Source organism: Dinoponera quadriceps, unplaced genomic scaffold (assembly GCF_001313825.1).
Source record: "Dinoponera quadriceps isolate SergipeBrazil2010 unplaced genomic scaffold, ASM131382v1 scaffold1425, whole genome shotgun sequence".
In the NCBI taxonomy this organism is placed as follows: Eukaryota; Metazoa; Arthropoda; class Insecta; order Hymenoptera; family Formicidae; genus Dinoponera; species Dinoponera quadriceps.
In genome coordinates, this window is record NW_014555679.1 from 937,126 (window position 1) to 952,796 (window position 15,671).

Here is a 15,671-nt window from a genome sequence, read left to right on the forward strand (position 1 = left end):
CGCCGGCGCGCCGCGACGTGGCGGTACATTAAGTATGCAACGTGCTGTAAAATAGACCGGACGCGCGTAGTCGCGGTCTCGAAAAAGAACTCGCGATCGAAGCGGCCATTTCGCGGAGCGAGCGGAATCGTACCGTCGTTACGCGAGATCCGGTTTTATCGCGGAGCGGAAAAATCTCGCCGGGCCCGAGAGAATCTCTCGGCTTTCCTTGCGAAACGATAAGATTCGCCTCCGGGAAATATGCGCAACGTTATCGCGTGTCACCACTCAGCAGCAGCGATGCACTCTGATCTGATCTATTCGATCTGTAATTAGCGATTACACGACTTGCGGACAACTCATTTCCGCCGAGTGTGTATCACCGTTCGCTACGCATTACAAATAAACGCTGTCACTGTTATTATCGTCGTTACTGATAATTGAAACACCATCGTTACTCACAGGATGCCTGGCAGCGGCGGCGGCCACGGCGGCTGCGTTGATTCCGGCGCTGGGATACATCCTTCCTCCGTGGCTTGCCGACTGGCGCGTTCAGGAGAGAAGAAATCCAATATGTATACGTCGTGTGTAAGTATGTGGTGTGTGTATATCACTGTATCGAGATACACTCACTATTTTTTCAACGCGAACGCCTCATATCACGCGGCACTAAGCGATACCGGCGCGAGTTGTACGTAGGCTCTCCTCAATAACCAACAATAACAATATAAAACACAATAGCAACAACCGATAACAGAAGGAGCGGAGGTTAGCACGGTGATGGGGTCGCTACGAAGCCGATCGGCACTCACGGCGATGGCGCGTCGTACGGCGATGTACGTCCCGGTGCAACGCAACGATCGGAATGCTCATCCACGCCTGATTTCCTCCTCGGCGACAATCCATCGGAGGTCTCCACTCCATTCGCCGCACTACCGCTTCATCGGGTCACGCTCGTATGTAAACGCGTGAGCTCTCCTCTCGGTCTAGAGTCGGGTCACGCGGAGCTGGTGGCCGTTGCGCTCATTCGGCGAGGACGCAGCAGCAACGGTCTCGCCGTCGTGTCTCTTTGTGTTGGCGACGCCGCGGCGTGCCCTTTTTTCGGTCGGTAAGGCAGGAAAAACCGCCCCCGCCTCGCGTCGCGGACCTTGTCGTCGTCGTGGTCGTGACGGTGCCTCCTCCCGTGGCGGAAAAACGCCGGCCGAGATTTTTTCGCTGCACCGACTCGCGTCTCCGGCCACGCTTGTTACGGCCTGTTTGCGCCGCCGCTCCTCTTAGCCTACTACTCGTCGAACGGCGACGTCGTCGAGCGAGCGTTAACACCGACGCGCGTCACCACACTGGCACACTGCACTCCCCGTCGTTGTTTACCTGGACGGCGCGCGCGGAGTTCGGGAAGGACGACGCGCTCGCGAGCGCGTGCCTTCGAAAACGCTATCTGCTTCTCCTCTGCTCTCCTCTCTCCGCGATTCCGTCTGCCTCTCGTCGACGAAACTGCGAGGGGATGATCGACGACCGGTCGATTTTGTTGATCGGGAGACAGAGAGCAGAAGACAGAGAAAACGCTCGATTCGACTTTTCACAGGGACTCGACGACGTGACGAAAGCAGAGGCGCGTCGCGAATTAAACGGCACGAGCGAACCTCTCCCAGCGGCGGCCGCGAAGCGACTGATAGACGGATCAGTAGAGGGGGATGGCGTTCCCTCTCTCCTGCGCGCACTCTTCCCGCCGCACCGAACCCGTCCGCCCCTTCTTCCCCATGATTTGCCCCACTACTCCGCGCGAGTTTAAAGCCGCCAAGCATCCCCTCGAATGTCTCTCGTCTCCTCCGAGCTCGTATTAACCGGCGCGATAGCTCCTTCGCAATTAAGTCGCGTTACGTAAGGATCTCGAAAAGGCGAGCACGAAAATCACGGCTCGTTAAAACGTCGCTTTACGTGTCCCTCTTACTCTCTCTCTTTCTCTCACCATACTCCCTCGCATTTTTACGTACGCTCGGATCCGCTTTATTGACCTTTTACCCAGCGAAGGACGTCCGTTGTGATTTTCGATCGTCTCGCGCGCGCGTCTTTACGATCGCCTTTTAACGCGAGCCTCGGGCCGCGATGAATGGTAATTCCGGCAGAACCAAGTTATATCGTCATTAAGTGGCTCGACGTCCCGATTTCGTCGTTTCGGTAGCCGACCTACCGACGTTTTCGCGCACGGCGGTACTTTAATTTTATGGCGTCATTGCAAAACGTCGCGCTCCCGATTCACTTTTTTTTTTTTCACGAGCGTATATGGAAAAGGTGACGCGACGTATTTCTCCTCTCGCTCGCGCGCACCCGATGGTCGGGTTTATCGACGTTGATCACCGCTCCGTTTTTTTCCGTTGCATTATCGCCTTGATATACCGAACGGTGATGACAGCGTCGCGACACCGCGTGCGAACCGTGTTTGCCGAGCGCGCTCTCGATCGCCTTTGGAATCTAGGCAATTTGGAATATCAATCTCGCGAGACAGACAGTGTCGTCGATTAACTAAAGACCCACGGCACGTCGGATGCGTCATCGTCCGCGCCAACCAGTATTACTACTACACTATTACCACTACTATTATCGCTGCTGCTGCTGCTACTACTACTACTATTTCCCCGTCGTGCCACGACCGCAGTTGAAATTTTTGCGAGTCTCGAGAGCGGAGAGACGTCGGGTACCGAAAAGTTTTCGGTCGCGGACGGATACGTCGGAGTATAAACTAGGATGAACAGAGAGGGAGGAAGGAGGGGGGGGGGGACGCGAAGCCACCACCGCATGCCGAGCATACGCGTCGGTATTAGTCGTTCCTCCGGGTTCGCTACGGCGTGTGCAAACAAATCGAAAGTTTTTCGCAAAATGGCCGTCACCGGGCTGACACGGATGTCCGCGTAAACTCCCTCCCTCCCTCTCTCTCTCTCTCTAGCGCTCCTCTCTCTACTCTCTTCCCTCGCTTTTCCCCCGCCTCGTTTCCCCGCTTGTCGACCGGCTGCCTCTCTCGCCACTCGTGATTTCCCTCACTTCCCACACTACCACAAATATGGCGCCTCCACCCGTTTTCCCAACCCCTATACAACGTAGCTGCATAAAGCGACAGAGCGAGAGAGGGGGAGGATACATACACATACGCACGTACGCGATATAGCTGGAATATGTATACCGGTGCGCGTACACACCTGTGTGTTTGTGTGTGAGTGCATAGCGAGTACCATCCTGTACGCGCGATTGTGTGTGCTAAGGGGGTGCCCCTATGTGAATATCGCGCGGCACACAGTCCCAAGCAGTTTCCTACTTGATTGCCGCTATCGTCCCGCTCGCCTCGTAAAGGCGCTGACTCCGCGCGGATCGCGCCGGCTACCTCGACCAATCGATGCCGCTCCGGCCGACACTTGGCCAACCGCGGCGCGTTCAGCGCGGCCGATCGACTCGGCGAGGGCAAAGAGTCGAATGAAAACGCGACCTCGGCCAATGGCGCGGCCGAGTTTTTCAGATGACGCGCGTACGTAGGGTCCGCGCGGATCGCTCGCTCGCCCCCGGAGCCCCGACGGAGAGAACGTACCTATACTGAATAAAGGTGCTACGCGAAGCCGCAGCGAAACATGAAAAATAGGGGGCCACACGAGGAAAAACACGGAGCCGAGGGAGGGGAAGGAAGGGACGGACGGAGGTGAGCGAGGTGGAAGAGGAGAAAGAACCAGGAGAGAAGGAGGAGAGCAGGAGGAGAAGGGGGCTGTAGGATGGATCCTACGAACCGAGACACCGAAGGCTGGGTGCAGTCGGGGTTGCGTGGGATGGGTCGGGAAAGGAGGCCGGGACGACTAGAGTATAGAGGCCGAGGATGAGAATGGAAAAGTAACATAACGAAACGTCGATCCCATTACCTGGAGCTCTCTCGTCCTGCCCATCCCGCCCCGCCGCGTCGCAACCATCCCCGCTTTCGACCCTTAATCCAAAGGAGGATTAGAAAAGCCCATTGTCATGCTTCGCGGAACGCGGGATGGGTAATACGCGTATGCGTCTCGTTCCCCGTGGCGCGTACCGACGTCGTGCGTGCGAGGGGAGAAAGACTTCACTAATGAAATATAATAAATACACGAGGAAGCGATTCAACGGCGCGACGTCGTCGTCATCGTCTCCTATTCTCCTCGTACACCGGCTCTTTATCTTGTTTTCACGGGGGCGAGAAGGAATATAAGGCAGTGCCGCGGAGTGTTGGCGAAGCTGTCGGTCGCGCTTGGTCGGCTGCGGTTTACGCGAAGCCGCCTCGCCTGCCTTGCGTGTCCGCTCGCCCGTGGATACCTCTACGTGTCCTCGGCGCGGTTCGGCACGGCTCCGATGTACACCGAACGGCCAGGAGAATTGGAAGGAAGGAAACGCGCGCGAGGAGGAGGAATGCGACCTGGACGAGAGGGAGAGCGCCGTATGCCGCGAAAAGCACCGGCGAGCGAGACACCGCGCCGGCGGGCGGCTCCGAACCGGTCGCTGCGGTTACCGCGGTTAACCGCGCCGGTGCTCTCAACCCGCGGCGACCGCGACGGTCACGCCGGCCGACTTCCTCCGCGATCCCTCGAAACGGCTCGATAGATTCGCCAAATTATCCCCCGGCCGGATTATACATCCACGCGAAAACGTCGGATAAGAGCCGGGATATTTATCTCCCTTTTTCTCTCCTTTTATCAAGAGAGCCGTCTCGACGGGAGAGATAATTCGCGCGTATCAGGGAACGTAACTATTCTCTCTCTCTCTCTCGTCCGGCGGATGCTGTTTTAATTAATCGTTATCGGCGGAGAGAGCGTTTTATTCGTCCCTCCCGGAAGAGGGAGAGAGACGAAAAGCGACTCAAAGGAGGCCCACAAGGCGACTTATGCGAGGCCTACGGTCTTCTTGCCAGCGCGGAGAGATTTGCGAGGATGACGGAGCGCTCCGAGCACTCTCGTTAATATTTTTGCTCCCGGACCGGCGTGCACGCGCGGGCAGATTGAAAATAACTAAATGCCGAATCACCGCTACTAACCGCACACGCGCGCGCCCGAGCTTAATGGAATGTGGAATTTTATTGTACCGACATTTTTCCATTATGCAAATGTACCAAACAACTGCTTCGCCGTGATACGCGCCGAGGAATTAATTTTAATTATCGTCCCGACGAATAATTAACGAATCGTGTATCCCGATACGCGGGAGAGAAAAAAGGGATCGGCGTAAAGACCGATGAATGATTACCGCGGAATAATTGATTGCCGAAATCATCGTTGTCAGTGCGCGACGTTGAAACATAAAACTCGTAACGAGCGGGAAGCGGATGAACGACACGTTGCGATCGTTTTCTCGTGACAGCGCAACAGACCGTAAAGTCGAGAACGACGACGAGGAGACTCGTCGAGCGTAATCCGCCCCTCCGTCATTCGTCGCGCAAAGTGTCGCCGGCCGATATTATCCCTGATCGAATTGTCAAGCAACCCTCCACCGAGCGATCTCGTAGCGCGCGTCACGGGGAGGAAGAAGAAGAGAGAGCGCCTTTTTGATTAATATTTCGCCGATCGGTCGAGTCGTCGCGGGGAAGACGATCGGTTGGCCGGCGCTTTCGGCGAAATATTAGGTTGCGTCTCGCCTCAAAGCAACTCCGAGCGGCTGACAAATGCCTTCCGCGATTCTGGCGGCGGCGGCGGCGGTACCGTTATCCAAATTACAAATAACACACCGCCGTTGACGTTTTATCCGACGCCCGAAGACAAATTGCAGCCAACGTGGGACGGCCGGGCACGAGATTATCCCTCCCTCCCTCTCCTCTCTCTCTCTCTCGCGCTGTATCCCGCGCGTCTTCCTACTCCTCGTGGTGTAACCGCGTGTCGTGGACTCGGTTAATACCGGTAGTTGCTCGGCCCCTTGGTCGGCACACGGAATTAACACGGCGAAGTGTATTTATGGATCAGGCCCGACCAGATATCCCGAGGAAGCGCAGGCATCGTTTCATCTCCCTCCCTCTCTTTCTCTCTCTCACTTCTTCCTCTCCGCTCGCCCTTCTCTCCTCGTCGCACCGTCTGTTCGCCTCGCCTCGTCGATGTTTCTTTTTCTTCCTCCACGGAGGAGGATTAATTAATGAGACTGGACAAGCCAAGCATTATTACCCGCTTTACAGCGCGCGGCGCACTGGCGTGGGAATGTCTCTTCTTCTCTCGATTACCTCCTCGAGAACCGGCGAAATTCGCGGCGATTAATTATGATCCTCGGCTACGACGCTCGCGTCAGTGTCTCGGAGACGCAGCTTCCGAACATCTAACGTCGATATCGATCGCGTTTTTTTCTATTATCGTCTCGAGAGATCGGAACAGAAGGTCGCCCGCCGATATGGGCTCGCGACGCGACGCGACGAAACGTCGGAAACGTTTCGATGTACACACAAGGACGATACCTTGAACATGAATTTGCGTTCGGCAATGATTCCTCGTCGCGTCCTTTGTTAGTCGCGTAGCGGTTGGGCAGCACGAGGGCGCGATAATCAAATAACATCGCCCTTGTGCCCGACGCCATTGGCCCACATCCACCGCATACAGGACGTGATACACGTGTACTCGCAGCGTGTAACGCGTGCTCGAATATAGTGGTCTCTCAGTGTGCACCGCCGGTGCATTTGCCATGCACTCGCAGAGAACGAGAGAGAGAGAGAGCCCGCGAGCGTAATGCACATTTGTAAAGCTACACGGGCTCGACCGCGACTAGACATTTTTCACCGCGCCGAGTAACTTCCTTAATTGAAACCTTTTGTGGAGGAACAAAGTGTATTCTCGGTAACCGTATAAAAAAGTGAGAGAGAGAGAGAGAGAGGGATAGAGAGAAAAAAATGAAAAAAAGTAATTCGCCGTCATTTCAACTTTAATAGCAGCAGGAAGAAGAAATTACAGAGCGCGATATTAATGTCAGCGCGAAAAAGAAAGCATTATTATTGTCGCGACCGAGACGCCCGCGGCTAAACGCGTAATAGAGCGCATTTAAATTGGAGTGAAACTTAATTAATTAAAATGAACGTCGCGCGGGGTTGGCTTAAAATTCGATTTTAGGTCAGCCGCGCGGGGCTAAACCGACTAACGAGATATTAGTGCCGCGGATAATTTAAGACCTTTAACGGAGACGGTAAGATGGTTGCTATAATCGAGGTCGCTATACATGGATAAACGCGGTAATCGATTTTTCCTCCCCGGATAGTCATCCTCCTCGGTCTGTACCAGGAATATCGATGTTGCGATATTCATAAGTAATTATCGTTGCTCCCGGTGCACCGAGCTATTTCTGAAGAGATCTCTCTCCTCTTCTTTCTTTCTCTCTCTCTCTCTCTCTGTCTGGCTGGCTCTTTAATCGGAAATTTATGAGTGTATTCAGAAAACTTGTCGAGCTACAGGATAAGCGAAAGGCACGAGGAAGACTCAACGACGCAGCCTCCAAAAATGTCAACGTTCATTACGGAAATTAGGACGAGAGGAGCGAGGTTCCCGCGCGGAAAACGAACAGGCGAACTGTCGTTCGCACAGACTCGAGTCGAGGGAAATGAAGGAGCAAAATCGTGACGATGACGACGATGACGACGACGTGGACGAGAACGGGGATTACGACGCGATGAGGATTCCACCACGACGATGATGATACGCCGAGGAGGATACGATTTCGTCACGGTCGTCGCGCTGCGGTGTGGCACGGAGGGAGAGAGGGAGGGAGAAAGGACTAACAGAATTATACTCGCAGAGCATGGAAGGTTTTTAACGGTCGATTTGCCGCGTAGTTCTCGGGGTCGCCATGACCGTGTCCTCTCGAGCTCTTCAGCGGCAGCCAAGAGCAGCGACACGACGCTCACCCCTCAGCCAGTTAGTGCCCTTAAACTACCCTTGCCCTATCTGCCGTTCGGCGTTTCGTCACGCCGACGGGGGGTCAAAACTGGCCGCAGATGTCGGCCATAAACCTCCGGGTACAGCCACGACCCAGTGCTCGACGATCATCCCTTCGCTACGCGTCCTTTCTCTCTCCACCCTGTCCACCGTCGTGTCGTATCCCGCCATTGTATCTCCCGCCGAATACACGCCCTTAAATAAATCCATCCACGGTGCCGTCGCGCGGGGACCACCCCTGCCTGCCTCTGTTGTCCTTTGTTGCCTCCGTTGCAGTTGTTACCGAGATTAGGTTCTCTTTCCGCGCACGTCGTCCGGCCCGACACGACCTGTCCCTCGCCGTCCTCGACTCCCCTTTTTTATTGGACCGACGGGGGCTCGATTTCGAGGAGAAAGAGATGGTAGCCGCCGCGTGCCGCCCCACAATCTCTTAAACGAGCAACAAAGTTGCCTTCGCATCGTAGAAGAATTAACGTATCATGCCGGCGCGCGTAATACACGTTTACAGTCGCGTTAATCCCGACGACGACGCGGCGATCAGACGCCGATCGGACGGCGCGGCAGCCGTGACACGCTTCGAGATTCCAGCGCGATCTTCAACGACGAGGCGCGGCGGATCGTTAACGATCGCTCGTCGACGTTTAATTAGCCGAGGCTCGCTCGCTCGTTCGCGCAACCGAGGCCCCTGCGGCAATCGCAATCGCGATTGTAACGACCCATGCCTGGGGACCGTAAAAGGCCGGTCGCGATGACGAGAATCGCTTCTTCTCCGTCGTTCCTCCACCCGTCCGTTCGCTCGCACGTCCTTCTCCTCCGTTTCGTTCCGTTCGTTCGCCCTTGCACCATCGGCCGGCCACTTTCGTGCGCTGCGCTGCGCTCCACGCACGCACGAGGCGAATCGGCGAATTACGACGATTGAAATTCAATTCCGCGCGCGGCCGAGCGGCTAATTAGACGCAATTGCGGCGGCGGCGACTAGACGACTAGGCGACTCGACGTCGGCATGCGTGCCTTGGGAGAGCCCCGACAGCGAGGCGGTTCGACGAGATCGCCGAAAAGGCCGGAAGCTGTCTCCGAGCAATATGGATGCGTAATCGACGCGACGTTAGAGCGGTGAGAGACAGTTCGGGGTCGCGAGTTATACACGAGAGTACGCTTTTACCGCGATCCAGACTCGAGAGACACGCTCCTCGCGGCGTCGGTCGCCGCGAGGTCGTAAGCCGGTCAAAAGCTGTAAGGCGACGCGGAGCGATTAACGTGGTCGAACATGCGTGACGAATAATTATTCGCCGGCTATATCGGCAGTCTGTCGGCGTTAACCGGTCCGTGCCGCGTTACGACGTGAAAATCTCAAATGACGACGATGAGGAGGAGAGAGAATCGTTTATCGAAGGCTACTTCTACTAAATGTCTGTACCCGCCGACGTTATAACGCGTTATCGTGACTGCGCATGCATAATTAAGAGTTCGCATAGCGCTCGATATCGCTCCCGTGTTCGTCGAAGTATCAATACGCGGGCGATCGTGAATTCGCGTCCGTTGCTACCGAGATTCCTCATCGATTTAGCAAATTCAAGGATACTTGCAAAGGAATGATCGGATCTGGCACTCATCATTTCATTGAAATGTTTATAACAACAAGCCTCAATCAATACATAGACGGTGTAACGGAGCTCTCGAGCATTCGCGAGAAACTTGTATGTTTCTCGCGCGCCATAAGAGATATATAAGAGGAGCTCAGCAATTAGCAAACGTAGCAGAGCGGCGGAAGCGACGGACTGTTGCGCGTTCGAGCGCGCCTTTTCCCAACTTTTTCTTTCATTTTCACAAAATGTTCATGTCAATGAACGACTAGACATAAGTTAACACAAGACGCTCAATAATTAACAATTGTAATTTACGTTTAATACTTCGTACTCTTACATTTATATGCTTGCAATTCTAGCTATAATTTCGACTGGTAATTATAATAAAAAATTCAAGATATTTTTAAAAATAGAAAAGAAATTTATTTACATTATATGAGCAGACAACGCGTTTTTACTGCTGTAAAAGTTCTTCCATTCCTGGTAATCTACATTTTTATTTTATTTTATTTTCTCCCACATTTACATTTATATTTTTTTAACTATTTTGAACTTTTTATCACAATTGTTAGTTGAAATTATAGTTAGAATTCCAGGCGTACATATATAAAACGTAAATTATGATTAATTATTAATTACTGGGTGCCTTATATTAATTTATGCGTTGCCTATTCGTTCATTAACATGAATATTTTGTAAGACTAAAAAAAACGTCGAACGCGCAACGTGCAGCACACTAGCCCACTGCATTTGCCGCTCTGCTACGCTCGCTAATTGCTGAGCTCTTCTTCGTAAGCGGTACTTACGGCGCGCGAGAAACTTTACATACCAATTTCTCGCGAATGCTTGAGAGTTGCGTCGTTTTTTTTTTGCTTATTTATTGACCGGGGCTTAGTACTGTAACGTATTAAAATTTCATCGAAATCGGTGAGTATCAGATCATTCCCTCGTTAGTAGCGCGGACGTTCATCACGGGGTTCGTTCTCCCTTGCGCGTATCGACTGTCAACGGTAAATACCTCGCGACTAACGTGAAGTCGACATCGCCTTATAAAAAATTACTTCAAGTCGGGGAAATATTTTTTTTTCTTAACCGAGAGACAGAGAACTCTTGGCTGTGTAAAGTTTCGCTACGCGAAGTTTCAGCGCCGGCAATTAGCACTCGAGGAGATCGCGGCCAAGCGTTTCTCTGCGCGAGACAACCGTGCCCACCCTTCTCGATCAGACTCGTATTTACGGGGTAAACAAATCGCTCTGGAACCACGACCGCCGCATATCATCGAGCGTTCCCCCAGCCTCTCGAGCGAACTACATCGACTTCGGTCCGGCGTTTCGTTAGCAACGCGATCGGATTCGAGGACTCGTCGCGCTCCCCCTGGCGCTCTCTCGTCGGTCGCTCTTAACGCTCTTACTCTTCCCCTGATGGTTTTTCCGTCCCTCCCTTTTTCCCCCGGTTAATCATCGCACGGTCTATTGCGTTATTATTATCCACATCGTGGCGCTACGGCGTCATTATTATCCACGAGCGCGGAAGGTCGTTCGTAACCATCGGCGACGGCCGGTGACTTAATAACAGTCGACTACGTTAGCGTAATGGGCGCTGCCGAGTACGGTAAGCCCGCTAATTTACCGCCCTTTTTTTCCCCCGAGTCTCCATCCCCCGCTCGTTCTCTCTTTCTCGCACGATCCGGCGATCTATCCATCCGCTGGATCGTCTCCCTTTTCATTTTTTTCTTCGCCCGCTCCTTCATCCGCGACACGCGGCTCGTCAAAGGCGCGTTAAGGCAGCTCCAAGCGCGACGCGTAATTTCGCCCGACGAGTTTTCGGCGAGACGCGGCGACAGATGGTTGGGCACGATGATTGCTTTTAACTACCCTCGTCGTCGTCGGAGGCTGGTATCCAAGTTTCCTCTGTGCAAAAATTCTTACGGACGTTGCGATAATTCCTGGAAGAACGCTGCTCGGCGTGTACGCGGAATAATACCCGCAGGATAATTAAAACTGCGTATCACCCGTGACTGTTAATCATTAATTTCTCAAAGAGCGGGAAGCGACAGGGGGAACTCGAGGGAACGAGGTCTAGCGAGCCTGTCCGTAGGACGGCGCGCTTCCGTTTAACGCACTACTGACTTTCCGCGGAAACAACGACCGCGCCTGTCGGTGGCACTTTCGCCCGGCGCGATAACGATCGGAAAATGTCGGCTCTCGTCGCGACAATGGCTTGTCACTTGGCATAACAACGGAGCTGGCACGACGGACCTACGCTTCACCGGGAAGTCCTTCGGGCGAGCATAATGGGCGCGCGCGTTCGCTCGAGCCTATCTGCATACGGGGTGCGCCTGTAAGAACGACCGTTGCCTCCTTCGGCAACGAGCCGATCCTCGCGCCGAGACAATGCGCCGTTTATCTTCGATCACAAGCGGCGGGAGAAAAGCGCAACTCCGATGATGCATAACGCGCCGATGTAGGAGCCGATAAATCGCCGTTAAAACGCAAACGCGGCGTAGCGAGAAATTTAGAAGCGACATCGCACGCGCGCCAGCGATCTCGAGAGAGAAGCCGTTAACCGTGAAATTTTCATCGTTCGCGCGTCGATGGCGACTGTTATTATCATACGTCGCGTGTTGAAGAGAGGAGACAATTAATCGCCTTACAAAATTACGTCTCGATTCTCGGAAAACGTTCCGTTAGGTCGGAGATAATTCGACATCTGCGCGAGAAGGCGGTGGGAACAGCTTTCGACTAGGTTTTCGAGAGTCATCCTCTTTCCTCGGTTCCTCATGCTATCTGTTGTCCCGACCCTTCGTGACACAGAGTGCGCGAGGGAGTGAGAAAGCGAGACGGAACGAGAGAGGGAGGAAGAAGTAGCCGGGCCGGATGACAGTAAATAACGAGAGATCCTCGAGAAACTCTAGCCGGCAAGTTGGGGATGTCGAGCGTACAGGCAATCGAGCATCGGAATCGAAATTCGATACCGGAGCGTACACACGCCCTCGCGTTTAGAGGCGGTTTTCAGAACGGCGAGGTGCGAGATCCGGGTTAACCGCAACGGAGGATGCCAGCTCTTCTCGCGACGAGAGCTGGGGAGGAAGAGAAAAAGATGGGGAAAGAGAGAGAGAGAGAGGCTCTTCCGCGCGTAATAACTATCATCTAGCCGAAGGTACTCCCCGTTCTCTTCCTTTAATTCGCGCGCTCTCCGAGACACGTCGTCGTGCCTCGTATCGAGTTTACGCGATGAAATCACGAACGCGCGGCGCGGCGCGACGCGTTGCGAACGCACGTGTGCCTATCGGAGCCAATAATAACATGCGCGCGCTCGTCGAGAATCACCTCCTAATTATAACTCGGCTACTAATGATCCGTGAAATTTAGTAAGTACAGCGTGGCTCTCGTACCTGGAAATTAAACGGTCCGCCCCGCACGGCCCCGCCGGCGGTTCAACGAAGAAATCGCTTTACACGGCGACTCGATAGACCCCCGGCTTGCACGCGGAGTTATTAGAGAAACGTCAAAGATATATATATATATACACACACACGTACAGTATGCATATATAATATATGTAAGCGCGCGCCGAGGTGTGCACGTACGTACGTAGATACGTACAGCCGGTATCGATACTCTCGCCAAGTAGACGCCCGTACGCGGTTATGTATTACATCCATTAAAGCCATATGCACGCGCGAAGGTGCGCGCGGTGGCGAGGGCAAGTTTGTAGGTACCTGACGTTAATACGTTCCGCCTGCATCTGCATCTGCATAAGACAACACCGTGCGAGAGAGCGTGCAACGCGGAGCCGATCGGACGGGAACTGCGGGGTTCAGACCGGTACTAATTATTTCGCCTCTCTGACACGATTGTTAGTCGTTCATCTCGGCGTACCAATCCCCCCCCCCCCTTNNCCCCCCCCCCCTTCTCTCTCACTCTCTTTGCCTTTTCTTCATTCTACCGCTGTATTCAATTTAACACGAGTATTACTCTGTTACACGTGATTACCACAATAGTCAGCTTTAACGTTCGCACGATTGCATAAATAAACAAATGTGAAATTTTATATATCCAAGCTTCCTTCCCTTTTCATATTAACAAGAGAATTCCATTAAGATTCCGTTCTTGCGTTCAATGGCGCCCGGCATCCTATTTTATTCCGCCGCGTTATATTTTTCGCTCTTTCTCTCTTTTCCTTCTCATGGTAATCACGAGAAGGGAATGAAAGTTATTAACGAGATCTCGTTCGATAAGCGAGCACGATTCGATGTCGCACGCGCGCGACCACGTAAATGCGGGTCTCCGCCTACGTGTGAAATTTTTCCCCGCGCTAAAGTCGGCACGAATCGACCTCCGTGCGCGCCGTATCGCGGTCGCGTATTAATGCTCGCGTATGCGCCGCCCGGTGCAATACGCTCGTTATCTGGCGCATAACGCCGTCGCATGCAAATCCCGCGAGGTGTGCGCGCACGACGAGAGAGTCTCGCGCGCGCGGTGGCACACCGCGGTCGCGCCGAGGAAAATATAGCGATCCAGTCGTATACCCGATAAAATCGCGCGCGGCACGAAGCGACGCCGTAATCGCCTTCCGTGGGAAATAATTAATGTCGGCTCTCCCTTATGTAAGGAGCACGGGGCGTTTGCGAGGAAAGAAAGGTAAAGCGCGCGCGGCGCTGTTATTTGCTGAACGTTTGAATTTTCAACGAGTCGATTCCGGATAAGCGTAGGAGGGAAGAAGCTTCGGGGGATTTTTCGAGATAATTTTTCACGACGAGACGCGGCACCGCCGCGTTTTATCGCCGAGCGGACTCTCCCGGGCGGAAAAAAGAGCCGCGACGAGTTGGCGCGCGCGCTGGAATCGAACTCGCGCGAATTACGTTGAGAATCGAACGGTCTCGGGACGATCGTTCGCGCTCTCGCGAGACTACCGTAATGAATTCCACGCGATGGACGGGGCATTAAGAAGCGAGCGAAGAAACGAGCGAGCGTGCGAAAGAAAGAACGAGACGGAAAGAGGAAGGTGGCGTATCTCGTGTCATCGTCTCGGTGGAAATGAATTTTTCATTTCGCGCTAAAGTCGCGAAACGGTTCGTGACTTAAAGCGAAGATTAAAGGGCGCGGCGTTGGAAGCTTCTCTTCTACTTTCGCCGTTCCTCTTTCTCTCTCGCTCCTCCGGTTTTTTCCTCAACGGGGATGTAAGAGGGAAACGACGAGGGCGGTGCCCCGCTATTATTTTTCATTGCTCGCGCGCACACGATCCTTTTCCATTTTCTCTTCCCTCCCACCTTTTTTTCCTTGCCTCCTCCCGCCCATCCCGGAGAAGACGCCGCGGGTGTTTCCTTAAATTTGTACTACCGCCTCCGAGTTACGACGAACCAAGCTGCCACGGAAGAGAGATGCGATTCTCACGGATTATTCAATTGGACCGCGCTATTTGTAACGTCTCGCGCCTCACCGATGCAAACGCCACCGAGCATTACACTGGAAATAAGTGCTCGGCAAACACGGTGCGTCGCACCGGGAACCGACAAATCCGATAAATGTCGCGATTCGATCGAGTACGAGGGAATTAAGGTAAAATTAAGACATCTTTCCTTCGATAAAGCCTTATATAAAAACTTCATTTCGTTCGTGCTCTCGAACGTAACGACGCGCGGATATCAGAATTCATTAGTTTATCCGCGGCTAACGAGTAACGCGGAAAGGAATATCGCGACGTGAGCGAGAGGAAGCGGGGAGTAAATGCCCGGGCAGAACAAAGGGACACGGCACTAATTGAAAAAGGCCGGCCTCCGCGATCCTATCGAATTAAGGTCGTCGGGTTCGGGTATCGGACCGTATCCATAACTACTAAATTACGGCGTTGTATTTCCTACCCGGGAACCCTCGTTGCACACACGTCCTTACGCCAGATGCCGTCCTCTCGATATCGTCTTTCTCCTCCTTTCGAGCACGATTATTACTTATACCGCAGGCCATCGACGGCGGTTTATTTTGTCGACGACGACGACGAGTAACAGCAACGACGACCGAAGGAAAACCGAAGGAACAGAGGGAGCGAGAAGAAACTCACCCTTCCTCCGAAGGCCGGGTAAGGGAATGTCTCTCTATCTTTTCCGACGGATTAGAGCGCGAATCAATATTGGGCAGCGAGGCGAGGTTTTTGTCGGCGCTGAAAGAAATCCCCTACTTCCTCCTTCGAGTGGGCACCGACTCTCGGAGTC

General features: G+C 53.5%; 1 protein-coding gene across 2 annotated transcripts in view; it reads right to left on the reverse strand.

The window, feature by feature from the left end:
• Positions 1 to 1,656, reverse strand: part of LOC106745170 (protein groucho-1-like) — a 76,513-nt gene extending 74,857 nt beyond the window's left edge. For both annotated transcript variants that reach the window (XM_014620506.1, XM_014620507.1), the window contains exon 1: positions 442 to 1,656. In XM_014620506.1, the coding sequence (XP_014475992.1) occupies positions 442 to 501 (60 nt within the window). In that variant the 5' untranslated portion in view covers positions 502 to 1,656. The remainder of the gene's footprint in view (positions 1 to 441) is intronic.
• Positions 1,657 to 15,671: the final 14,015 nt, after the last annotated feature.